The sequence below is a fragment of the Zingiber officinale genome, chromosome 11B (assembly GCF_018446385.1).
Source record: "Zingiber officinale cultivar Zhangliang chromosome 11B, Zo_v1.1, whole genome shotgun sequence".
In the NCBI taxonomy this organism is placed as follows: domain Eukaryota; kingdom Viridiplantae; phylum Streptophyta; class Magnoliopsida; order Zingiberales; family Zingiberaceae; genus Zingiber; species Zingiber officinale.
In genome coordinates, this window is record NC_056007.1 from 72,225,249 (window position 1) to 72,251,027 (window position 25,779).

General features: G+C 40.1%; 1 protein-coding gene across 1 annotated transcript in view; it reads left to right on the plus strand.

Moving 5' to 3' along the window:
* Positions 1–25,529, plus strand: part of LOC122034014 — a 51,500-nt gene extending 25,971 nt beyond the window's left edge. The window contains exons 2-4 of the mRNA XM_042593152.1: positions 24,372–24,444; positions 24,533–24,913; positions 24,990–25,529. Of these exons, the coding sequence (XP_042449086.1) occupies positions 24,372–24,444; positions 24,533–24,913; positions 24,990–25,529 (994 nt within the window). The remainder of the gene's footprint in view (positions 1–24,371; positions 24,445–24,532; positions 24,914–24,989) is intronic.
* The last annotated feature ends 250 nt before the right edge of the window (positions 25,530–25,779 follow it).

Genomic DNA, 25,779 nt, shown 5'->3' on the forward strand with positions numbered 1-25,779 from the left:
CTTTTCTGTTCGAGTACTTTGTTAGAGAAGGTTATTAGGTTTGTTCTTCATATCTAATTTGTATAAGGATTATTCTCTTTTATTAGCAGCAGTAATCTTTCTTATTGCTTTGCTTAGTTGGAAATAATTTAGGATGTGTAGATTTATTGAGTTATTGTTCTTGAATATGCAGATTTATTTTCCAGTTTTGTTTGCTATGAGTTAAGCTTAAGATGCAGATTTTTGATAAGCTTAGTATGCAGACCTTAGATAAGCTTAGTATGCAGATTTTGTTAAGCTTAGTATGCAGATTTTTGATAAGCTTAATATGCAGATTTTAGTGAAGCTTAATATGCAGATTTCTGTTTAAACTTGTATGCAGATTTTGTTTAAGCATTGCAATGTTAGAATTTGTTTAAACATTTCAGTTTTGTAAGAAGCATTCTTTTATAAGAAAAGTATAAGAAAGATTAAGAAAAGAAAGAAAAAGGCCAAGGCCTTAAGTAAATCCCAAAGTCAAGACTTTAGGGGTTTTGGCACACAAGGTGCTAAAGAAAATGCCGAGGCATTATATAGAAGTATTAAAAGATAACAAGTATTTTACTTTTATCAGTGGCACTGTGTTGGACTCTCTGTCCTTGGGCTGGGCTCCCATAGTCGTCCCTAGGTTTAGATAACCTAGTAGTAACGGCTCGGCCGACGGTCGACGGTCGACGACCATAGGGTCGCCAAATGGGCCGCCAAATGGGCCGCCAAATGGGCCGCCGAATGGGTCGGGTCGTTACAAAAGTAAAAGCACAGTTGCCGGGCCCAAGAGAAGTTGATTATTATTTTGAAGTACTATAAGTATAAGTTTTTGAACAAGTAAAACGAATTTTACATAAACTATTAAAGAATAAGTCTTTAAACAAGTGGAATAAGATTCAGAAGGTGTTTAGAATTCAGTAAGTTTAGTTCTTTATTCTACCATGTTTATCTAGTGGATGAGTAGTTACATGTTTACGTATTAGATGAGTAGCATGATTAGCGAGTAGAATTACATGAGTAGATTTCTTAGCTTTTCTTTGCTATTAGTTTGACATGAGCAGTTATATTTATGTTTTATTTCTTTTTAGAGCATATAGTTTTTAGTTCTTTTCGCATACATGCACATTCGTGATTTTGTGAGTTAGATAGCGCTTACTAAGCAAATTTTGCTTATAGACTACACTTCCTCTTACTACAGATACAGGAAAGGAAAAGATATAGGAAGGAAGGTGACAAGGTGGCGCGGATGGTGTGTGATGCCAGGACTATGGAAGCCTTGGGACTTAGTTTAAGAATTTATTAAGATTGTCATTTATTAAGAATGTATTAGATGAGTCATTTAGTCTTCCGCTGTTAGTTAATTGTATGTTTTTATTTTGTTTCCGCTATTCATTACTTGCATGATTTGATTTCATTAAACTGCGTGGTGATGTTATTCCTTTTGTGTGTTTGATATGTGTTCCAGCCGCCTGTGGCTGTGTATATTATGTTATGTATGTCAGTTTAAGGTCACCGGTACAGGGGAGACTTTGCCGAAATTTTTCGGTAGGGTTTCCATATGATTTTTAATCATACCGGTTAAGTAGAGTTAGTAGTTAAGTAACGGTCATCCTTAGAGAATAGTAGTAGTAAGAAGGGTGGTCGTTACAGAACCTATCCATCAAGAAGGACTCTTGGTGGCCGAAACCTAGAAGGAAGAAGAAGGTGCATGGTGGTTCTCATCTCGGAAGATCGTTGGCCACACAACGTCCGAGGTTAGAAGAGAAATACGGTAGAAGATCAAGAGGTCATTAATGTAACGACCCGCCTTCTACTGACTAGGTTGTGAGGTCGATCGCTACATTATGCTGTGCTAAATTACTATTGCAGAAATCTGGATTGATTAAAATTTTACTAAACTGATTACTGTAAAATCTGAACTTAATATTCTATGTGTACCTAGAAGTTGTGGATCGATTGGAATGCCTGATTACAGCTAGCAGACATCCGAGAGGCATAGATTATCTTCCCTAGCATGTGTACAACTCCTAGGTACACCTAGAATATTAAGTTCAGATTTTACAGTAATCAGTTTAGTAAAATTTTAATCAATCCAGATTTCCGCAATAGTAATTTAGCACAGCATAATGTAGCGATCGGCCTCACAGCCTAGTCAGTAGAAGGCGGGTCGTTACAATTAAAGTTCATAAAGAAAGCTATTACTAGTATTTATTTTCCGCATCATGCTAGTTTATTTTTCTTTGTATGAATTCCAAACACAAGAGGCATTAGATCTAGTTTTTCGAATTTATTTTTTGAGTTTGTGTTTTCTTTTTTTTTCGAATTTGTGATTCGATTGTTCTTTTTGGTTAACCTAGAGTTATTTAAGTAAATTAAATATTAGCTTTCCTTAAAAGGCTTTGTCTAGGCGGTGGTGGTTGCTCCCATATCCAAGATGGTCATGTGCCTCGCCATGCAGTCCTGGAAGCCAATTTTGGAAATTAATATTTAATGGAATTAATAACATAGGTGGATTTGCATCAATAGTGTTAAGTTCCGCTTGCGATTCAAATCTAAACCATTAAGAACAGATAAGTTAAATTTGGAATCAATGATGTTAAATTCTGTCTGCAATTCCTAATTTAACTTCTAAAGAACACAATAAGTTATTTAAGGAAAGGTTCAACACTTGTACAAAAAATTTTGTACAGTGGAACCAATACGTTTTCCTAGGACTAACCAACATCTGGCGTCCCGTACGGGCGCTTCATCGGACTATCCCTGGTTGGCTAGGGCCAGCTCCGACGGAGTCTGGAACAGTGGAACCGGTACGTTTTCCTAGGACTAACCAACACCTGGCGTCCCGTACGGGCGCTTCATCGGACTATCCCTGGTTGGCTAGGGCCAGCTCCGACGGAGTCTGGAACAGTGCCCGATGAAACGGAATAGAGGCGGGCGGCGCGTCTTCTGGTGTGTCGGTCTGCCCCTTGTTCTGTGCCCAAGTAGAGTATTGCTCCAGTCGGTCCTCCATCGCCGCTCGGCCACCAGAAACCAAGGTGGCCTGCTACGCTATCCGCTCGGCTTGGGCTTTCTGCTGTTGCTCGACCATCTTCACAGCTCACGCTTGGATGAGTGTGTCGAGCTCTTCGGGAGAGAGCATCACCATGAGTTGGCGTTAAGCTTCTTCCATCTTATCGGCTCGGATTTAGGTGTGTTCCCACAGACGACGCCAATTTGATCCTGTCCGAGTGCTGAGTCGATGAACGTTGGGTACGTGGTGCTCTCGGTGATGACGTGTAGACCTTCGACTGCTGCGAACCTCCGGCGAGAACCTGCAAGCACAAAACAGAGCCGGGAAGGGGTTCCCGGCAACGGCCCTCCGACGTTCAAGTCAACTCCGGGGGAAAGAGAGAATGATGAGAATGAGAACTGTAGCTACAGTGATGTAGAATGCATACCTCCGTCGGAGTCTGGGGGTCCTTATATAGGGCTCCCGGGAGGATGTGTGCACGCATCCTAAAGCGTGCACGCTCCTCAAAGCATACCTGAAGTGGTCGTGTCAGAAAAGTGTGTCGGACGCCATACCACAACTGTCCGAGCATATTCCTGACAGGACAGTGAAAACTTCCACCGTACGATTCTCTGTACGGCCCAGCCGCCGACCATGCTGCCCGTCGGCGGCAGTTGTCTCGAGGTCGATGTCACCCACTGCCCCTTTTGTCCTCTTCTATATTGTTTGTCTGTTACCGAGCTGAGCAAGACGGCCGCTTAAGCCTCCCAGCATCCGATCAAGGGGCGTGCCGAGCCGAGTGGGAAGCCCGCTCGGCCACACACTCAGACGAGCCGCACTGTTTGGCTTGCCGTTCAACCGGGCGGACAGACCGCTCGGCCAACCAGCTCCCCTTCTGAGCATCGGCAACCTGACCTGTGGTTCGGTTCGGCTGCGTGTTGATTCGGCTGCTAGGCCAAGTCTTGTCTCATATCGGCGGGAACCATTGGCAGACCCCTTGGACTTTGACTTCCCGGCCCACGTGTCGTTGACCACTACCGATATGGGCCCCCTTATCCTTATCCCCGGATCTATATATATATATATATATATATATATGTTAAGCCAATTAAATTTTGTCTTTAGGGTTTAGAGGTTGGGTTATAGTGTCTAAGCTAAAAAAAAAATGTAGATGCACACGGGGTATATATTTAGGACGCCTATTAGCATTTTTTGTTTTTTATGTTTATTTTCTTTAGCTCTCGGGTTAAGCCAATTAGATTTTACTTTTAGGGTGTATTTGGTTTGGGATTATTTTTGATAATCTTGGTTATCCATCCAAGGTTATCAACGAAAACTTTGTTTGGTTTAGGTAATCGATGATTCCCGAGTAATGTTTCATGCCCGACACGTCAGCAAAAGGGGCATGCAACTCACAATCAGAAAACTGAAGTTTTTCTTAATTCCGGAGTTAACAAAAAAATTTTACCCAAAATACCCTCGAATAAGAGAAAAATGTGATAAAAAAGAAAAATGTAAATAAAAAATATTAAAAATAAATTAAAAAACTTTTAAAAAATATAAAAAAACATAAAAAATAGGAAAACATTAAAAAAATAAAAAATAGGAAAAAGATTTAAAAAACATAAAAAATAGAAAAAAAAATTTAAAAACCATAAAAAATAATTAAAAAACGTAAAAAAAAATAAAAAAATAAAAAATAGACAAAAATATAAAAATATATATATAAAAAAATAAAAACCATAAAAATAGAAAAAATAAAAAACATAAACAATTTAAAAAGTAAAAAAAAAATAAAAAAATTTACAAAATGAAAAGAAATAAAAAAAATACATAAAAATAAAGGAAATCATGAAAAAAAAATTAAAAAACGTAGAGTTTAAATAATAATAATAATAATAATAATAATAATAATATGGTTGGTTTTGTATTAAGGGTAATATAGTAAAATATTAAACTACGTTATTTATTAAAACCTTTAACAAATAAGTTTTTGTTGCATTATCTACGTTGAATCAAATAACATTTGATTATGTTTTATTCCCCATAATCTTGACTATGTGATTATCAAGTAATTGTTGGTGCAACATCTCTCAGGTCAAGGTTGACCTGGTTGACCAAGCTTGAGTCTTGGTTTGGGTTTCGATGTTTGACAATACAAGGTTGATTGAAGAAGAGTCAAGTAGGTCAAGGATTGACCGGATACTTGACTGGGAAGTCCTAACTGGGATGTTAGGCGAAGTGAAAGTCCTGGTGAGTGAAGCCAGGCAGCGGAGAAATCCTAGTGAGTGAAGCTAGGTGAAAGTCCTGGTGGGTGAAGCCAGGCAGAAGAGAAATCCTAGTGAGTGAAGCTAGGTGAAAGTCCTGGTGGGTGAAGCCAGGCAGAAGAGAAGTTCTGGTGAGTGAAGCTAGGTAGAAAAGAAGTCCTAGTGAGTGAAGCTAGGCAGATTGGAAGTCCTGGTGAGTGAAGCCAGGCACGGGGAAATCCAGATGGGTCAAGGTTGACCAGACATCTGGTGAAAGTCCAAGTAGGTCAAAGGAGTGACCGGATACTTGGCAAGATGAAGAAAAGTCCAAGTGGGTCAAAGGGATTGACCGAACACTTGGTGGGGAGTCCTGGCAGGTCAAGGGAGTGACCAGATGCTAGGCATGATGTACCAACAGGTCAAGGTTGACCGGATGGTGGTTTGAGAGGCTCGGGACTTGGTTTTGGGAAAAAACCAAGAGCTGGATCGATCAGTGGATCGATCTAGGCTTTTCCCAGTAAACAGAAAGCCTCTGGATCGATCAGTGGATCGATCCAGGCCTTTCCCAGCGAACAGAGAGCCTCTGGATCGATCAGTGGATCGATCCAAGGGTCCCAATCGATCAGTGGATCGATTGGGACGCTGCTGCTTCGCGCGATAAGCGCTGGATCGAACCGTGGATCGATCCAGGCATTTTTCCAGAGCACAGAGGCGCTCTGGATCGATCCGTGGATCGATCCAAAACCTCCCCGATCGATTGGGAGCAATCCAATCGATCGGGATCAGACCGTTGGCGTCGATTTAAGCCGCAGGCGTTCATTTCCTTCGGCATCGCTTCCACGACAAATTTCAGATCTTCACCAGCTCCTCCACAACTCTCTCAACAAGCTCAGATCGCCAGTTCTTGAAGGATCTTGGAAGTTTTCCAAGTCAAGAGGCGGATCAAAGGCAAGGAGAAAAGTTAGGGTTAGTATTTTCTACGCTTATTGTAAGCTTGTGCTTGTATTCTTGTATCCCTTCCCTTTCTTTTGTACTGAGAGTCTTGTAGGGCTTCTCCGCCTTCGGTAGTTACCGAAAAGGAGGTTTTTATTAGTGGAGGGTGCGTGAGTAGGTGTGGATCCTTGGACTAGTCACCTCTTGTGAGGTGGATACCAAGTAAACCAACCTTGTTAGCGTTGTGTGGTTTGTTTCTTGTATTTCCGCTGCACATCTTTGAAGAAACAAGCAACGACGAGCATCTAGCACGCGACGAGCTATTAACCCCCCCCCCTCTAGCAACTTTTCGGTCCCAACAAGTGGTATCAGAGCATGGTTGCTCTTCACCGGAATCATCGCCGAAAGGGTCAAGCATAACAAGAAAAGCTAGAGGGTGAAGAAGTTGAAGAAAAATTGACAAAGTCAAAGAAATTCAAAAGCTCAACTTCTACAATGGAATTCCGAGATGGGCTCGGATTCGACACGAGGGTGGCTCCACCATACACTTCCACGAGCTTCGATTCTTGGAAATCAAGAATCGAAAATTTTCTTATGATGGAGATAGAGCAATGGTTTGCTCTTATGGAAGGCTTCAAGACTCCAACAAACTCAAAGGGCAAAGTTCTCAAGAGGAGCAAGTATAGCCAAGAGCAAGTCCAAAGGTGCGAGGCCAATGACAAAGTGACCAAGCTTTTGGTCAATTTATTGCCAAGCACCATCCTTTGCAAAATTGGAGAATTTGAAGATGCAAAGGAATTAGCCAAGCTTCATGAAGAGATCCCCTCCACTGTACAAGAGCAAGAAGAATCCAGAGAGGGTGACTCTTTAGAGCAAGACCAAGCGGAGGTCTCCAAGGTTGAGAGATGCTCAACCTCCGAAGAAGAAGAAGCTTCATCTTCAAGGGAGTGCAATGAAGAGAACAAGGAGGGAGCATACTCCTTGTTCCATGTACAAGATGATGAAGCCTCCACCTCTAGGATTGAGGGGGAGTGTAGATCAATGAACCCGGAGCAAGAAGAGGCCTCCACATCCGGGTCAAGTGAAGAAGAAGAAGATGGTGCCACCTCCAAAATTCAAGAAATATCAAATGGAGGAGCAAGTGTCATCCCTACACAAGAAGGTATAAATGTTTCAATTAAAAATAAAAATCATATAATATGTTTTGAGTGTAGGGAAAGTGGGCACTACAAGAGCAAGTGTCCCAACTTGGCCAAGAAGAAGGGTTAAGTGACACAAAATGGCAAGGAGAAGCCCAAGGAGACCACCCCCGGGACAAAGAAGAGCAAGGAGCACATTGTGTGCTTCTTGTGTCAACAAAAAGGGCATTACTGAAGTCAATGCCCCAAGGGGAAGAAGATGGTCAAGGCTCAAGGAGGCACTAGTCAAGAGGGAGCCTCCAAGGTAAAGAAGAAGGTAACATTTATTGAGCCTACCATTTTGCATTATGGTAAAAAGCATGATAGTTCTAATTTTTATCATTTTAATGCAATTTACCATGAGAATAGAAAGCATGAGGGCATTAAGGAAAAGCATGTGGCCCTACATGCCAAGACTACCCAACCTAAGGTGAGGAAGGTAGATAGACATTTGGGCAAGAACACTAAGGATAATAGATACAAGCCCAAGAATAAAAATGCTCATGGATCAAATGAAAAATCAAATACTAAGGATCCAGTGAGGGAAAATCAAGTCTTGAGGTCAAGACTTGATAAATTAGAAAAGACCCTAAAAAGATTGGAAAATATCCTATTAGGGCAAAATGAGCATAACCTAGGGTTAGGGGTACAAAAGTCATCCAATGGCCATAGAGGTTTGGGATACAAACCCAAAGCTAAAAAGGATGTGCCTAGTTATCATAGGGTTCCATATAGTTATGGAACAAACCCTGAGTCTAGAGGTCAAGTCAAGGATACAAGGGAAGATATCCCTAGAAGTATCTTTGCAACCAAAGTGACTAAGACTTCTAAGAAGTCTAAGAAAGTCACTAACAAGGTCACAAGGGAGGCTATCCCTAGAGTTGACCTAGAAAATGTGACCAAGGCTTCAAAGAAGCCCAACAAGGTCACTAGGAAGGTATCTAGGGAAGTTATCCCTAGTGAGTACCTAGAGCATCCAAGGAGCACCAATAGGTGTTGGATTCCTAGGAGCATCTTCTCTACCCCATAGATGGGTTAGAGAGTGTCAACTCCGATTAGAATGGTAGTTAACCCAACTTTGAGGAAATTGACACTCAAGGAGCATTTTCAAGATTTTTGGTAACCTTTGAAAATGAAATGGAATTATTATTTACTCCTTGAAAGAGTAAAATGTGCCAAATGATGGAAAAATTGACTTTATCTTAAAATGGCATAAATTGGGAAAACCTAGAGAAATACCAAGTTGGGATTTTGGTATTCTCTTAAAAATTTAAGGCAATCTGGGCCTTGATTTATGTGATTACTCTTGAGGAAAAATGGAATATGCCAACATTTGAGGATATGCTTAATTCTAAGTGCCATAAACAAATCAAGAGAAATAGAAATATCAATTTAGGTTTTGGCATTTCTTTGAAGCATTTAGGGCAATCTAGGTTTAACGTTTTAAGTTAAAACAAGTGGTTTAAGTTAGCTATGTGGTTAAGGATACTTAAATAAGTAATCTAGGTATATTTTATTTATGTTAAACCTTGCCATGATTGTTTGCCCATCATATGCCATGACATCATGATTATTTTTGCATTCATGACTTATTATAAAAAAATACAAAAATATCATGCTAGTTTATTTTTCTTTGTATGAATTCCAAACACAAGAGGCATTAGATCTAGTTTTTCGAATTTATTTTTTGAGTTTGTGTTTTCTTTGTTTTTCGAATTTGTGATTCGATTGTTCTTTTTGGTTAACCTAGAGTTATTTAAGTAAATTAAATATTAGCTTTCCTTAAAAGGCTTTGTCTAGGCGGTGGTGGTTGCTCCCATATCCAAGATGGCCATGTGCCTCGCCATGCAGTCCTGGAAGCCAATTTTGGAAATTAATATTTAATGGAATTAATAACATAGGTGGATTTGCATCAATAGTGTTAAGTTCCGCTTGCGATTCAAATCTAAACCATTAAGAACAGATAAGTTAAATTTGGAATCAATGATGTTAAATTCTGTCTGCAATTCCTAATTTAACTTCTAAAGAACACAATAGGTTATTTAAGGAAAGGTTCAACACTTGTACAAAAAATTTTGTACAGTGGAACCGATACGTTTTCCTAGGACTAACTAACATCTGGCGTACCGTACGGGCGCTTCATCGGACTATCCCTGGTTGGCTAGGGCCAGCTCCTACGGAGTCTGGAACAGTGGAACCGGTACGTTTTCCTAGGACTAACCAACACCTGGCGTCCCGTACGGGCGCTTCATCGGACTATCCCTAGTTGGCTAGGGCCAGCTCTGACGGAGTCTGGAACAGTGCCCGATGAAACGGAATAGAGGCGGGCGGCGCGTCTTCTGGTGTGTCGGTCTGCCCCTTGTTCTGTGCCCAAGTAGAGTATTGCTCCAGTCGGTCCTCCATCGCCGCTCGGCCACCAGAAACCAAGGTGGCCTGCTACGCTATCCGCTCGGCTTGGGCTTTCTGCTGTTGCTTGACCATCTTCGCAGCTCGCGCTTGGATGAGTGTGTCGAGCTCTTCGGGAGAGTTGTCACCATGAGTTGGCGTCCAGCTTCTTCCATCTTATCGGCTCGGATTTAGGTTTGTTCCCACAGACGGCGCCAATTTGATCCTGTCCGAGTGCTGAGTCGATGAACGTTGGGTACGTGGTGCTCTCGGTGATGATGTGTAGACCTTCGACTGCTGCGAACCTCCGGCGAGAACCTGCAAGCACAAAACAGAGCCGGGAAGGGGTTCCCGGCAACGGCCCTCCGACGTTCAAGTCAACTCCGGGGGAAAGAGAGAATGATGAGAATGAGAACTGTAGCTACAGTGATGTAGAATGCATACCTCCATCGGAGTCTGGGGGTCCTTATATAGGGCTCCCGGGAGGATGCGTGCACGCATCCTAAAGCGTGCACGCTCCTCAAAGCATACCTGAAGTGGTCGTGTCAGAAAAGTGTGTCGGACGCCATACCACAACTGTCCGAGCATATTCCTGACAGGACAGTGAAAACTTCCACCGTACGATTCTCTGTACGGCCCGGCCGCCGACCATGCTGCCCGTCGGCGGCAGTTGTCTCGAGGTCGATGTCACCCACTGCCCCTTTTGTCCTCTTCTATATTGTTTGTCTGTTACCGGGCCGAGCAAGACGGCCGCTTAAGCCTCCCAACATCCGATCAAGGGGCGTGCCGAGCCGAGTGGGAAGCCCGCTCGGCCACACACTCAGACGAGCCGCACTGTTTGGCTTGCCGTTCAACCGGGCGGACAGACCGCTCGGCCAACCAGCTCCCCTTCTGAGCGTCGGCAACCTGACCTGTGGTTCGGTTCGGCTGCGTGTTGATTCGGCTGCTAGGCCAAGTCTTGTCTCATATCGGCGGGAACCATTGGCAGACCCCTTGGACTTTGACTTCCCGGCCCACGTGTCGTTGACCACTACCGATATGGGCCCCCTTATCCTTATCCCCGGATCTATATATATATATATATATATGTTAAGCCAATTAAATTTTGTCTTTAGGGTTTAGAGGTTGGGTTATAGTGTCTAAGCTAAAAAAAAAATGTAGATGCACACGGGGTATATATTTAGGACGCCTATTAGCATTTTTTGTTTTTTATGTTTATTTTTTTTAGCTCTCGGGTTAAGCCAATTAGATTTTACTTTTAGGGTGTATTTGGTTTGGGATTATTTTTGATAATCTTGGTTATCCATCCAAGGTTATCAACGAAAACTTTGTTTGGTTTAGGTAATCGATGATTCCCGAGTAATGTTTCATGCCCAACACGTCAGCAAAAGGGGCATGCAACTCACAATCGAAAAACTGAAGTTTTTCTTAATTCCGGAGTTAACAAAAATTTTTTACCCAAAATACCCTCGAATAAGACAAAAATGTGATAAAAAAGAAAAATGTAAATAAAAAAATATTAAAAATAAATTAAAAAACTTTTAAAAAATATAAAAAAACATAAAAAATAGGAAAACATTAAAAAAAATAAAAAATAGGAAAAAGATTAAAAAAACATAAAAAATAGAAAAAAAATTTAAAAACCATAAAAAATAATTAAAAAACGTAAAAAAAATTAAAAAAATAAAAAATAGACAAAAATATAAAAATATATATAAAAAAAAATAAAAACCATAAAATAGAAAAAATAAAAAACATAAACAATTTAAAAAGTAAAAAAAAAATAAAAAAATTTACAAAATGAAAAGAAATAAAAAAAATACATAAAAATAAAGGAAATCATGAAAAAAAATTTAAAAAAACGTAGAGTTTAAATAATAATAATAATATGGTTGGTTTTGTATTAAGGGTAATATAGTAAAATATTAAATTACGTTATTTATTAAAACCTTTAACAAATAAGTTTTTGTTGCATTATCTACGTTGAATCAAATAACATTTGATTATGTTTTATTCCCCATAATCTTGACTATGTGATTATCAAGTAATTGTTGGTGCAACATCTCTTAGGTCAAGGTTGACCTGGTTGACCAAGCTTGAGTCTTGGTTTGGGTTTCGATGTTTGACAATACAAGGTTGATTGAAGAAGAGTCAAGTAGGTCAAGGATTGACCGGATACTTGACTGGGAAGTCCTAACTGGGATGTTAGGCGAAGTGAAAGTCCTGGTGAGTGAAGTCAGGCAGCGGAGAAATCCTAGTGAGTGAAGCTAGGTAAAAGTCCTGGTGGGTGAAGCCAGGTAGAAGAGAAATCCTAGTGAGTGAAGCTAGGTGAAAGTCCTGGTGGGTGAAGCCAGGCAGAAGAGAAGTTCTGGTGAATGAAGCCAGGCAGAAAAGAAGTCCTAGTGAGTGAAACTAGGCAGATTGGAAGTCCTGGTGAGTGAAGCCAGGCACGGGGAAATCCAGATGGGTCAAGGTTGACCAGACATCTGGTGAAAGTCTAAGTAGGTCAAAGGAGTGACCGGATACTTGGCAAGATGAAGAAAAGTCCAAGTGGGTCAAAGGGATTGACCGAACACTTGGTGGGGAGTCCTGGCAGGTCAAGGGAGTGACCAGATGCTAGGCATGATGTACCAACAGGTCAAGGTTGACCGGATGTTGGTTTGAGAGGCTCGGGACTTGGTTTTGGGCAAAAACCAAGAGCTGGATCGATCAGTGGATCGATCCAGACTCTGGATCGATCAGTGGATCGATCCAGACTCTGGATCGATCAGTGGATCGATCCAGGCCTTTCCCAGCGAACAGAGAGCCTCTGGATCGATCAGTGGATCGATCCAGGGGTCCCAATCGATCAGTGGATCGATTGGGACGTTGCTGCTTCACGCGATAAGCGCTAGATCGAACCGTGGATCGATCCAGGCATTTTTCCAGAGCACAGAGGCGCTCTGGATCGATCTGTGGATCGATCCAAAGCCTCCCCGATCGATTTGGAGCAATCCAATCGATCGGGATCAGACCGTTGGCGTCGATTTAAGCCGCAGGCGTTCATTTCCTTCGGCATCGCTTCCACGACAAATTTCAGATCTTCACCAGCTCCTCCACAACTCTCTCAACAAGCTCAGATCGCCAGTTCTTGAAGGATCTTGGAAGTTTTCCAAGTCAAGAGGCGGATCAAAGGCAAGGAGAAAAGTTAGGGTTAGGATTTTCTACGCTTATTGTAAGCTTGTGCTTGTATTCTTATATCCCTTCCCTTTCTTTTGTACTGAGAGTCTTGTAGGGCTTCTCCGCCTTCGGTAGTTACCGAAAAGGAGGTTTTTATTAGTGGAGGGTGCGTGAGTAGGTGTGGATCCTTGGACTAGTCACCTCTTGTGAGGTGGATACCAAGTAAACCAACCTTGTTAGCGTTGTGTGGTTTGTTTCTTGTATTTCCGCTGCACATCTTTGAAGAAACAAGCAACGACGAGCATCTAGCACGCGACGAGCTATTAACCCCCCCCCCCCCCCTCTAGCTACTTTTCGGTCCCAACAAGTGGTATCAGAGCATGGTTGCTCTTCACCGTAATCATCGCCGGAAGGGTCAAGCATAACAAGAAAAGCTAGAGGGTGAAGAAGTTGAAGCAAAATTGACAAAGTCAAAGAAATTCAAAAGCTCAACTTCTACAATGGAATTCCGAGATGGGCTCGGATTCGACACGAGGGTGGCTCCACCATACACTTCCACGAGCTTCGATTCTTGGAAATCAAGAATCGAAAATTTTCTTATGATGGAGATAGAGCAATGGTTTGCTCTTATGGAAGGCTTCAAGACTCCAACAAACTCAAAGGGCAAAGTTCTCAAGAGGAGCAAGTGTAGCCAAGAGCAAGTCCAAAGGTGCGAGGCCAATGACAAAGTGACCAAGCTTTTGGTCAATTTATTGCCAAGCACCATCCTTTGCAAAATTGGAGAATTTGAAGATGCAAAGGAATTATGGAGTAAATTCGCCAAGCTTCATGAAGAGATCCCCTCCACTGTACGAGAGCAAGAAGAATCCAGAGAGGGTGACTCTTTAGAGCAAGACCAAGAGGAGGACTCCAAGGTTGAGAGATGCTCAACCTCCGAAGAAGAAGAAGTCCAAGAAGAAGCTTCATCTTCAAGGGAGTGCAATGAAGAGAACAAGGAGGGAGCATACTCCTTGTTCCATGTACAAGATGATGAAGCCTCCACCTCTAGGATTGAGGGGGAGTGTAGATCAATGAACCCGGAGCAAGAAGAGGCCTCCACATCCGGGTCAAGTGAAGAAGAAGAAGATGGTGCCACCTCCAAAATTCAAGAAATATCAAATGGAGGAGCAAGTGTCATCCCTACACAAGAAGGTATAAATGTTTCAATTAAAAATAAAAATCATATAATATGTTTTGAGTGTAGGGAAAGTGGGCACTACAAGAGCAAGTGTCCCAACTTGGCCAAGAAGAAGGGTCAAGTGACACAAAATGGCAAGGAGAAGCCCAAGGAGACCACCCCCGGGACAAAGAAGAGCAAGGAGCACATTGTGTGCTTCTTGTGTCAACAAAAAGGGCATTACCGAAGTCAATGCCCCAAGGGGAAGAAGATGGTCAAGGCTCAAGGAGGCACTAGTCAAGAGGGAGCCTCCAAGGTAAAGAAGAAGGTAACATTTATTGAGCCTACCCCTTTACGTTATGGTAAAAAGCATGATAGTTCTAATTTTTATCATTTTAATGCAATTTACCATGAGAATAGAAAGCATGAGGGCATTAAGGAAAAGCATGTGGCCCTACATGCCAAGACTACCCAACCTAAGGTGAGGAAGGTAGATAGACATTTGGGCAAGAACACTAAGGATAATAGATACAAGCCCAAGAATAAAAATGCTCATGGATCAAATGAAAAATCAAATACTAAGGATCCAGTGAGGGAAAATCAAGTCTTGAGGTCAAGACTTGATAAATTAGAAAAGACCCTAAAAAGATTGGAAAATATCCTATTAGGGCAAAATAAGCATAACCTAGGGTTAGGGGTACAAAAGTCATCCAATGGCCATAGAGGTTTGGGATACAAATCCAAAGCTAAAAAGGATGTGCCTAGTTATCATAGGGTTCCATATAGTTATGGAACAAATCCTGAGTCTAGAGGTCAAGTCAAGGATACAAGGGAAGATATCCCTAGAAGTATCTTTGCAACCAAAGTGACTAAGACTTCTAAGAAGTCTAAGAAAGTCACTAACAAGGTCACAAGGGAGGCTATCCCTAGAGTTGACCTAGAAAATGTGACCAAGGCTTCAAAGAAGCCCAACAAGGTCACTAGGAAGGTATCTAGGGAAGTTATCCCTAGTGAGTACCTAGAGCATCCAAGGAGCACCAATAGGTGTTGGATTCCTAGGAGCATCTTCTCTACCCCATAGATGGGTTAGAGAGTGTCAACTCCTATTAGAAGGGTCGTTAACCCAACTTTGAGGAAATTGACACTCAAGGAGCATTTTCAAGATTTTTGGTAACCTTTGAAAATGAAATGGAATTATTATTTACTCCTTGAAAGAGTAAAATGTGCCAAATGATGGAAAAATTGACTTTATCTTAAAATGGCATAAATTGGGAAAACCTAGAGAAATACCAAGTTGGGATTTTGGTATTCTCTTAAAAATTTAAGGCAATCTGGGCCTTGATTTATGTGATTACTCTTGAGGAAAAATGGAATATGCCAACATTTGAGGATATGCTTAATTCTAAGTGCCATAAACAAATCAAGAGAAATAGAAATATCAATTTAGGTTTTGGCATTTCTTTGAAGCATTTAGGGCAATCTAGGTTTAACGTTTTAAGTTAAAACAAGTGGTTTAAGTTAGCTATGTGGTTAAGGATACTTAAATAAGTAATCTAGGTATATTTTATTTATGCTAAACCTTGCCATGATTGTTTGCCCATCATATGCCATGACATCATGATTATTTTTTCATTCATGACTTATTATAAAAAATACAAAAATATCATGTCATGACATTCATACATCATGTAGTTATAGGATATATTCTTTTGAAAATTATTTCCTTTTGATGTATGTCATAACATTATCATGCATTATGTTTATTTCCTCAAAATTAAGGACAAATGTTTTTACCAACAAGTGGTATAAACAAATGGCATTTTTAAACAAGTGGACTCAACAAGTAACATCCTTGTTGGATGTTTTCCACTCAAAATGCCTAGATAGATATGCATGATCCCTAGATTAGGGCAAAACCAAACTTTACATCTCACAAGGACTATAAGGTGACTTGTATGTGTTTTAGTGCACATTAGATACAAGTGAAATGTTAGGTAGATGAACAAAACTCAAGATGTTGATTTAGTGCATTTTTTTGAGTTTTAGGTTCATCAAAACACATAGTTATGTGTTTTCCCATCATTGGGAAAGCTAATGTACAAGTCATGTGCATTAAGCCCAAGGAATGTGATGGGATATTGGTTTTGAAAATTATTTTAAAATGTTTTTGGAAAACCTTGGTGAAGGCTATCTTTTGATAGTAATCACCATTGAATAGTTAGACACAAACTTGAAGAAAACGCTAAAGTTTTAGCAAGTTTTCAAGCTTGTGTCAATCTTTGAAAATATGATGTATTTTCATAGAAAACTATTTTTCCATGATAAAGTATGCCCTAAATAATGTCTACACAAAATTTCATGATTTTTGGATTTTTGTAGAATTTTCTAAGGGTTTCTGAAGTTGGCTAAATTTGAAATTCAACAACTATCAGAGCTCCGATCGATCCATGGATCGATTGGAGTGCCTGAATCGATCAGTGGATCGATTCAGAAGGCAATTCTCACGAGCAGAAGCTCGCTGGATCGATCAGCCGATCGATCTACACATCCTGAATCGATCAGTGGATCGATTCAACAAGGTTCAATCGATTGGAACCCAACTCCAATCGATCCAAGTTGCTGATTTTGGCTAGGAAGACCTGATTTCAGCATTTTGAACCTATGTTTAGTCTAGGTAACCATTCCAAACCCCTCAAAATACATTTGTATACATAAAAAGGGAGTTTTCATGTTGAAAACAAGGATGGATTGGTTAAGGAAGACTATATTGAAGTTAGGTTGAGGTTTGTTTCAACGTTTTGAATATTTGAACCTCACAACTTCAAAATTTGGGTTTCCTAAAGGTTTAGGGATTCCAAGTCATTGTTGGTGCAATGACAGAAGTTATCACCATGTCTTTAGGGGGAGGGACTCCTTAAAGACATGAAAATTATTTTCATGAACCTTGGAAGGTGGTTAACTTTCCTTTAAGAACATGCTCAAAGTTGAGCGTTTGAACTTTAATGGGGAGTGGATATCCTCATTGTTCAAGTTGTTCAAGTGGATAATGCTCAAGGATGGGTGTTTAACTACATTGAAGGAGAATGTAGCATTAAGGACAAATGAAGGGTATGAGACCTTCATTTGGGTCATTAGACCTTGTTAATGCTCCAGGGCGAGCTTTGGTTGAAAATGAAGGGAATGAGACCTTCATTATCGTGTTGATCACAACGAGTGAAGTTGTGATCAACGATGAGCAACTCTTCAGGGGGAGAGTTTTCAACAATGGATTTGTTGATGTGTGCCAAAAAATGGGGCATGGTTTGATGTGTGCCAATAGGGGGAGAATGAAAGGACTTATGAAAGGGGGTAAGTTAGGCTCTCATTATCTAAGAGGGAGTTTGCCCTCTTAGGGGGAGAATGAAGAGCTTAACTTATGCTTCCATTACCTAGTGGCATGAAGAAGGTTTAGGCTATGGGATTAGCCTAACTTACATGTGGTATTGTAAGTGTTATTGTGGTATTGTCAAACATCAAAAAGGGGGAGATTGTTAGTGCAACATCTCTCAGGTCAAGGTTGACCTGGTTGACCAAGCTTGAGTCTTGGTTTGGGTTTCGATGTTTGACAATACAAGGTTGATTGAAGAAGAGTCAAGTAGGTCAAGGATTGACCGGATACTTGACTGGGAAGTCCTAACTGGGATGTTAGGCGAAGTGAAAGTCCTGGTGAGTGAAGCCAGGCAGCGGAGAAATCCTAGTGAGTGAAGCTAGGTGAAAGTCCTGGTGGGTGAAGCTAGGCAGAAGAGAAATCCTAGTGAGTGAAGCTAGGTGAAAGTCCTGGTGGGTGAAGCCATGCAGAAGAGAAGTCCTGGTGAGTGAAGCCAGGCAGAAAAGAAGTCCTAGTGAGTAAAGCTAAGCAGATTGGAAGTCCTGGTGAGTGAAGTCAGGCACGGGGAAATCCAGATGGGTCAAGGTTGACCAGACATCTGGTGAAAGTCCAAGTAGGTCAAAGGAGTGACCGGATACTTGGCAAGATGAAGAAAAGTCCAAGTGGGTCAAAGGGATTGACCGAACACTTGGTGGGGAGTCCTGGCAGGTCAAGGGAGTGACCAGATGCTAGGCATGATGTACCAACAGGTCAAGGTTGACCGGATGTTGGTTTGAGAGGCTCGGGACTTGGTTTTGGGCAAAAACCAAGAGCTGGATCGATCAGTGGATCGATCCAGGCTTTTCCTAGCGAACAGAAAGCCTCTGGATCCAGGCCTTTCCCAACGAACAGAGAGCCTCTGGATCGATCAGTGGATCGATCCAGGGGTCCCAATCGATCAGTGGATCGATTGGGACGCTGCTGCTTCGCGCGATAAGCGCTGGATCGAACCGTGGATCGATCCAGGCATTTTTCCAGAGCACAGAGGCACTCTAGATCGATCCGTGGATCGATCCAAAGCCTCCCCGATCGATTGGGAGCAATCCAATCGATCGGGATCAGACCGTTGGCATCGATTTAAGCAGCAGGCGTTCATTTCCTTCGGCATCGCTTCCACGACAAATTTCAGATCTTCACCAGCTCCTCCACAACTCTCTCAACAAGCTCAGATCGCCAGTTCTTGAAGGATCTTGGAAGCTTTCCAAGTCAAGAGGCGGATCAAAGGCAAGGAGAAAAGTTAGGGTTAGTATTTTCTACGCTTATTGTAAGCTTGTGCTTGTATTCTTGTATCCCTTCCCTTTCTTTTGTACTGAGAGTCTTGTAGGGCTTCTCCGCCTTCGGTAGTTACCGAAAAGGAGGTTTTTATTAGTGGAGGGTGCGTGAGTAGGTGTGGATCCTTGGACTAGTCACCTCTTGTGAGGTGGATACCAAGTAAACCAACCTTGTTAGCGTTGTGTGGTTTGTTTCTTGTATTTCCGCTGCACATCTTTGAAGAAACAAGCAACGACGAGCATCTAGCACGCGACGAGCTTTTCCCCCCCCCCCCCCCCCCCCTCTAGCTACTTTTCAGTCCCAACAGTAATCACATAATCAAAATTATACATGATAATTTGAACCAAACATATTCTTAGGGTTTAGGGGGTTAGGTTATAGTGTAAACGTTAAAAAAAACTAAAACTAAAAATTTTTAGTTTTTTAATACTAGGTCATTAATTTGATATTGAATCAAATTATATATTTGCATTACATATATAATATATTATTTATATTAATCATTAATTTGATATTTAATCAAATTATATATTTCCCAATATATATTATGTAGACATAATAATACAAATGTATAATTACATATTATAGTTTCTAAATACACTCATTCCATTAAATTATATATATATATATATATATTAGATGAATAATTTATACGTAATTATATTCATCTACTTAGTTGATCAATTCAATAAATATAAGCTAACTTAATTAATTAAATCTAAGTAACCCTATCTACTTAAATTAATAAATTCTTAATTAAATTTAAAATAATCAAACAAATCCTCTTAATTACATAAGCGATTTCGGATACTACAATAGTATTAAGGATAAAAAATTTCAAAACAAGGAAAAAAATAGGATTTACGGGTATATATATATATGTCACACCCCTTACACCCTATACTCTGTGAGTATTAAAAAAATATTTTGATTTTTTTTATTTTTAATACTATAATCAAATTTCTAAACTCTAAAGACATAATCTAATTGTCATAATTAAGAGCTAAAAAAACAAAAAAAAAAAAATTAAAGATACGTTGGCCATTCCCGATGTCGGTGACCAGTGTGTGTACCCCTTTGGATTGAGGGGGGCCCCACAATCAATGGTTCATTGTGGACCCCCCCCCCCCCTCTCAATCATGTGTGGTGTCGCGTAGGGGGTGTGTATATGTAATGGGATTATTTCCCTGTGCATAACTAGGGGGCTCACAATGCAGCATTAACCCACAATGCAATTAGCGGTCAACGCTACATTATGGGTCCCACTCACTGGCATGAGAAATAAATCATTATTTGTAATGGGGGGGTTCCCCTACATAACTAAGGGACCCCCACAATGCAGTCGATAGGCAATGCTGCGTTGTGGCCCCACAATACAATAAGCAGTCAAAGTTGCATTGTGGCCCCTCCCCTCAATCGCGCAAGGGGAGCAAAGAACAAATCCCTATATATAAAGGGGCTATTTCCCTATGCCCCCCTCCGGGTGCGACAGCATGCACATCTTTTATTTTTTAAAAAAATTATTTATTTTTTAACTCTTGGTTATGCCAGTCAAATTTTATCTTTAGAATTTAAGAGTTGAATAATAGTACGAAGGGTAAAAAATAAATAAAAATAAAAAAAAAATAAAAAAAAAAAAGGATTTAAGGTTGGGTTATATATATGTCACACCCCTTACATCGTATACCCGTGAGTATTTAAAAAAATCATTTTAATTTTTTTTATATTTAATACTATAACTCAACTCCTAAATTCTAAAAGCATAATCTGATTGTTATAATCAAGAGCTACAAAAAAATTAAAGATATGCTAGGTGCACCCATCATTGACGATCAATATGTGTATATAATATATATAGAGGTTGTTTCCCTACATATACCACTTTGGACTGAGGGAGGCCCAACAATCAATGCTTCATTATGAACCCTTATGCGGCGTAGTATAGGGAGGGCGTGTATATGTAAGAGGGTTATTCTCCTTACAATGTCCTGCGTATTAGAGGGCCCACAATGCAACGTTGACCCACAATGCAATCAGCGGTCAACGTTACATTGTGGGTCCCACTTAGTGACATGGAGAATAAATCACTATATATAATTGGGTTGTTCCCCTACGTAACTGAGGGACCCCCACAATGCAGTCAACGGACAACGTTGCATTATGAGCTCCCACAGTTGCGTACAACATTATGCAAACGGTGTAGGAGAGCAAATTCTTTTATGCAAAGAATGATTCCCTTATGCGTGCATCTTGCACAACGCCATGCACGACTGAAGGGGCCCACAACATAATAAATAGTCAAAGTTATATTGTGACCCCCCCTTTCGGTCACAAGAGGAGCAAGGAACAAATCCCTATATATAAGGGATTGGTTTCCTATACCCCTTCACGTGACGTCGTGTGCAACTGAGGGGGACCACAATATAGTCAGCGATCAACGTTGGGCACACGAAGGGGAACAAAGATGATAAAAAGGTATACGCCCTCAGCGCCCCTGTCAATCCGTCCCAGGGCTAACACGGAGAAAGTAAATCACGGACGGCTACTAATCTTTGAAATAATAACTAATACATAAGGGAAGAATTACACGAAGGGGAACAAATGCCTATATGCAAGGGGGTGTTCTCCTGTGCGCCACCCTTGCACGACGCCTAGGGGCTCCACAATCCAGTCAGTGGTCAACTCTGTATTGTGCCCTCAATTGTGCATGGTGTCGCGCAAGGCAACAAATTACAAATCCAAGGGTTGCTCCCCTGCGCCCTCCCTTAGAGCATCCACATCAATTACCTTAAACTAAACTTTTACCTTAAATTTTACATTTTATATTAAAAAAACATCCGCATCAGGTATCCTACTCATTCCCTAAATATACATTTTATGAATAGTAGTTCTTTAAATTTAGGGAATGGATTCCATTCCCTAAACATTAAAATACTATTTCTCTCTCCTCCCTCTAATAATAAAAAATTTCTCTCTCCTCTATCTCTTTCCTCCATCTAATAATAAAAAATATGAAGGAAAGAGAAAAATAAAAATAAATAAACATATGGCAAATTATAGGGAAGCTGATGTATCATGTAGTGGAAAATAGATATCTAAATTTAATAAAGTAGTTCTTTTACCCTAAATTTTAGATTTTGGATGAGGATACTGATGTGGATGGTCTTACATTGCACAATTGACAGGGTCCAATCAGCGGTCAACGCTTAAAACTCTAGGCTACGTTTGGTATGCCATAATCTGCCTTGTAATGTAATCGAGATTACATTACAAGGTGGATTAATTTGTTTGGTATAATTCTAAACTCGTAATGTAATGTAATATGGATTACAAACCAAAAAGCACGTAATCTGATTACATTACAACCCAAAATATTTTAATATCAAATCTAGCCCTAATCTCATCTCACCAATTCCTCCCCAAAATCGCCGACACAACTCCTCTCCCCTCGCCTCGCGACACAACCCTCCCTCCTCTCCCTCGCCTCACGCCGACACAACCCTCCCTCCTCTCCCTTGCCTCGCGACACGACCCTCCCTCCTCTCCCTTGCCTCGCAACGACGCCGACACAACTCTCCCTCGCGCTCGGTAGAACCTCTCCCTCTCCTCGCAACGGCGCCGACAGAACCTCTCCTTCATCTCGGCAGAACCTCTCCCTCGCCTCGCAACGGTGCCGACAGACCTCTCCCTCGACTCGGTAGAACCCCTCTCTCGGCTCGCAACAGTGTCGACATAACCTCTACCTTGCCTCGCACATCCCTCATCTCGCGCACTCATCCTAGCGCCTCCAGCGACAACATAAACACCTCCTCTCCCACGCCTTGCGCACTCATCGCAGCGCCTCCATAAGAATCGACGCTGACGCCACCTCCATCCAGGTATATGTAACATTACAAGGTATAAATAAAATGTCGTATCCTTTTCTCGTAATTTTCTATATATATCATACTCCAAAATGGACTCTGTTAGTGCAAGAGATATAATAATAGTTACAACCATTACTCCCACTGTTTTTAGGTTACTGCTTTGTATATAATCTATATCGAGTGGGTCTTTTATTTACCCTCTAAAATGGCTTATCTTTTTCTTTTGCAGCCATGACTCGTCTTAGTTTAAAGACCAGGAATATAATGAAAAAAAGGAAACTAGTTGTTGTGTTAATGCATTGGTTGGAGATCTTAAATATAGTGAATTGATTTTTTTTTTCAATTGTGTTGTATTTTAGTGGAAAGGCGTAATAGATCGTATTGCTTGAAAAGGCGATATTTGAATGATGTTTTTGCTAGGAGAGGGATGATATATAATTTAGCATATGAAAGTGACGCTACTTGTATAGCACAACTAAGAATGAATAGGAGTAGTTTTACAAAGTTGTGTTGTATGCTCGAAAGTGAAGGGGGCCTGAAAGGAACAAGATTTATGGAGGTAGATGAGCAAGTAGCAATATCATTACATTTGCTAGCTCATCATGTCAAGAATAGAACTATACAATTTCAATTTAAAAGGTCTGGTGAAACAATAAGTAGGCATTTTTCCTTATTTTTGAATGTTGTTATTAGTCTACAAAATGTACTTTTCGAAAATCCAGAGTCAATTGCAGCAGACTCAATAGATTGGAGATGGAAATGGTTTAAGGTAATTATTATATTTGTTTTTAAAGTAATGATTTATGATTTTTTTTCTCATTTTCTTCTTGTTGTTCCTTTTAGAATTGTTTGTGAGCTTTAGATGGGACACATATTAAAGTTAGAGTATCAACAGAGGATAGACCTAGATATCGGACAAGAAAGGGTGAAATTGCTACTAATGTGTTTGCTGCTTGTTCCCAATATATGCAATTTACATATGTGTTGTCTGGATGGGAAGGTTCAGCAGCAGATAGTAGAGTACTACGAGATGCAATCACAAGGAAAAATGGATTAAAAGTCCCACATGGTTTGCTAATTAATTTTTCAAAATATCCTAAATACTTTACTGTGTTTTGAGTTTGTGATATATTTTAATACATTTATTCAATTTATAGGATATTATTACCTTGTCGATGCCGGTTACACAAACTGTGAAGGTTTTTTAGCACCATATAGGGGCCAAAGATATCATTTAAATGAGTGGAAAGAAGGTCGCGTACCTAGAAGCCCGCGAGAGTTTTTCAATATGAAGCATTCGGCTGCTAGAAACGTGATAGAGAGATGCTTTGGCCTACTGAAAATACGTTGGGTAATACTTAGAAGTCCAGCTTATTATCCGATCCAAACTCACAATCGAATTATTATGACATGTTGCCTTCTTCACAATTTTATAAGGAGAGAAATGGCTGGGGATCTTGCACAAAGAAGGTTGGAGAGAAGGTTGGATAGTCAACCAGATGAAGTAGATGACATTGGTGAAAACATGGTGTTAACCATTGAGACTTCGAGTGAATTTAGCGATTGGCGAGATAATTTGGCCAATGACATGTTTAATGAATGGAAAAGATCTAGATGAGATCATTTGTGTAATTATTATGGATTATTAAATTTTTATAAATGGACAAAGACCATAGTCCTTATTCTGTTTCTTTGTAATTTACATGTGACATGTCTTACAATTTTTAATTATGCGTTTAACTTATTTTGAGTATGTTGAATTACAATGTTTCAAGCTTGCATTTCCTGATCATCCCATTAAGAAACACAATAGTAACCAATAGAAGGATCCTTGCAGAAATGATTTCTGTAATTAGTAGGAGCATATTCTTTTTGGGTTCCTTATCAATCATTTCTTTTTTTTCTTAGGTCTTTTCTGTAATTTTTTGTGCTATAGGTGAACATGGCTTCTAATCCTTCAGGAGAATCTTACAACCCAAAAAGACTAGGAAAAAACAAACATCAATGGTCTGCTATAGAAGATGTTGCACTTATTGAAGCATTGATGCAATTAAATAATGCTGGAGATCTTAGAAACAAGAATGAGAAAGGTTTTAGGCCAGGACATGGATTAAAGCTACAACAAATGCTTGAGGTTAGCTTGCCTGAACATGGAATTAAGGCAAAACCACATATTGAATCAAGGTTAAGAACTTTCCAGAAGCTACACAATGTTGTGCATGACATGTTGTATGGAGTTGGTAGCAGCGGTTTTGGTTGGGACTCAGAAAAAAAACTTGTTACGGCTGAGAATTCCATGTGGGATGAATATATTAAGGTAATTTATTTTATTATTAAAATGGTTTATTTTTATTTTACTTTGTTTAGTTAGTAACATAAATTTTATTTTATAGACTCATGGAGATGCAGAACAATTTAGATACAAGTCATTGACTTACTATGAGGAACTTTCTGTCATCTTTGGTGGAGACCGTGCATCTGGGAAAGATGCTCAAGTTCCTACTGATATTGTGGAAGAAATAGACAAAGTTGCAGTTGATAATGATGAAAGTATAGGCATTGATGGGGATTATGCTTCATATGGCCAAGATTTCAATTTTGGATCAAACGAAGAGAATTCTAAGCCAAAAAGGAGAAAGACCGAGAGCACTAAAGATTTGTCTCAAGTTATTAGAGAGGCGACAGCTATTCTTGGGGAAGAACTTAACAATGCAAGTAACCGATTAAGTAAAGCATTGGAATATGATGAAGTCACTGAAAAAAAAATGAAAATCAATGAGGTTTTAATAAAGTTACCTGGGCTTAGCATGTTGGAGCGACACAAAGCGACAAGAAAAATTGGTTGTGATCGTGAGACTACAGATATTTTCTTTACCATATCAGATGATGAGAAAGAAGTTTTTGTGAAAGCATTATTGAATGGAGATATTTGAGGCATAGACTTGTAGGTTTTGTTGTCATATCTTTGGACAAGTTAAACTTGTAATTTCCTTGAGAATTTGGTGGTTAAACTTTGTTTTTAATGCAAACATGGTGGTTAATTTTGTTCGATTTATTAAAATTTGATTTGATTTAGTTTAGTTTGGTTTTGTTCCTATGATTAAATTTAGTTTGATTTAATTTGATCTTGTTTAAAAAATATATATGTGTTCATTCTTGGAATTCATTATTTGTATAGGTAGC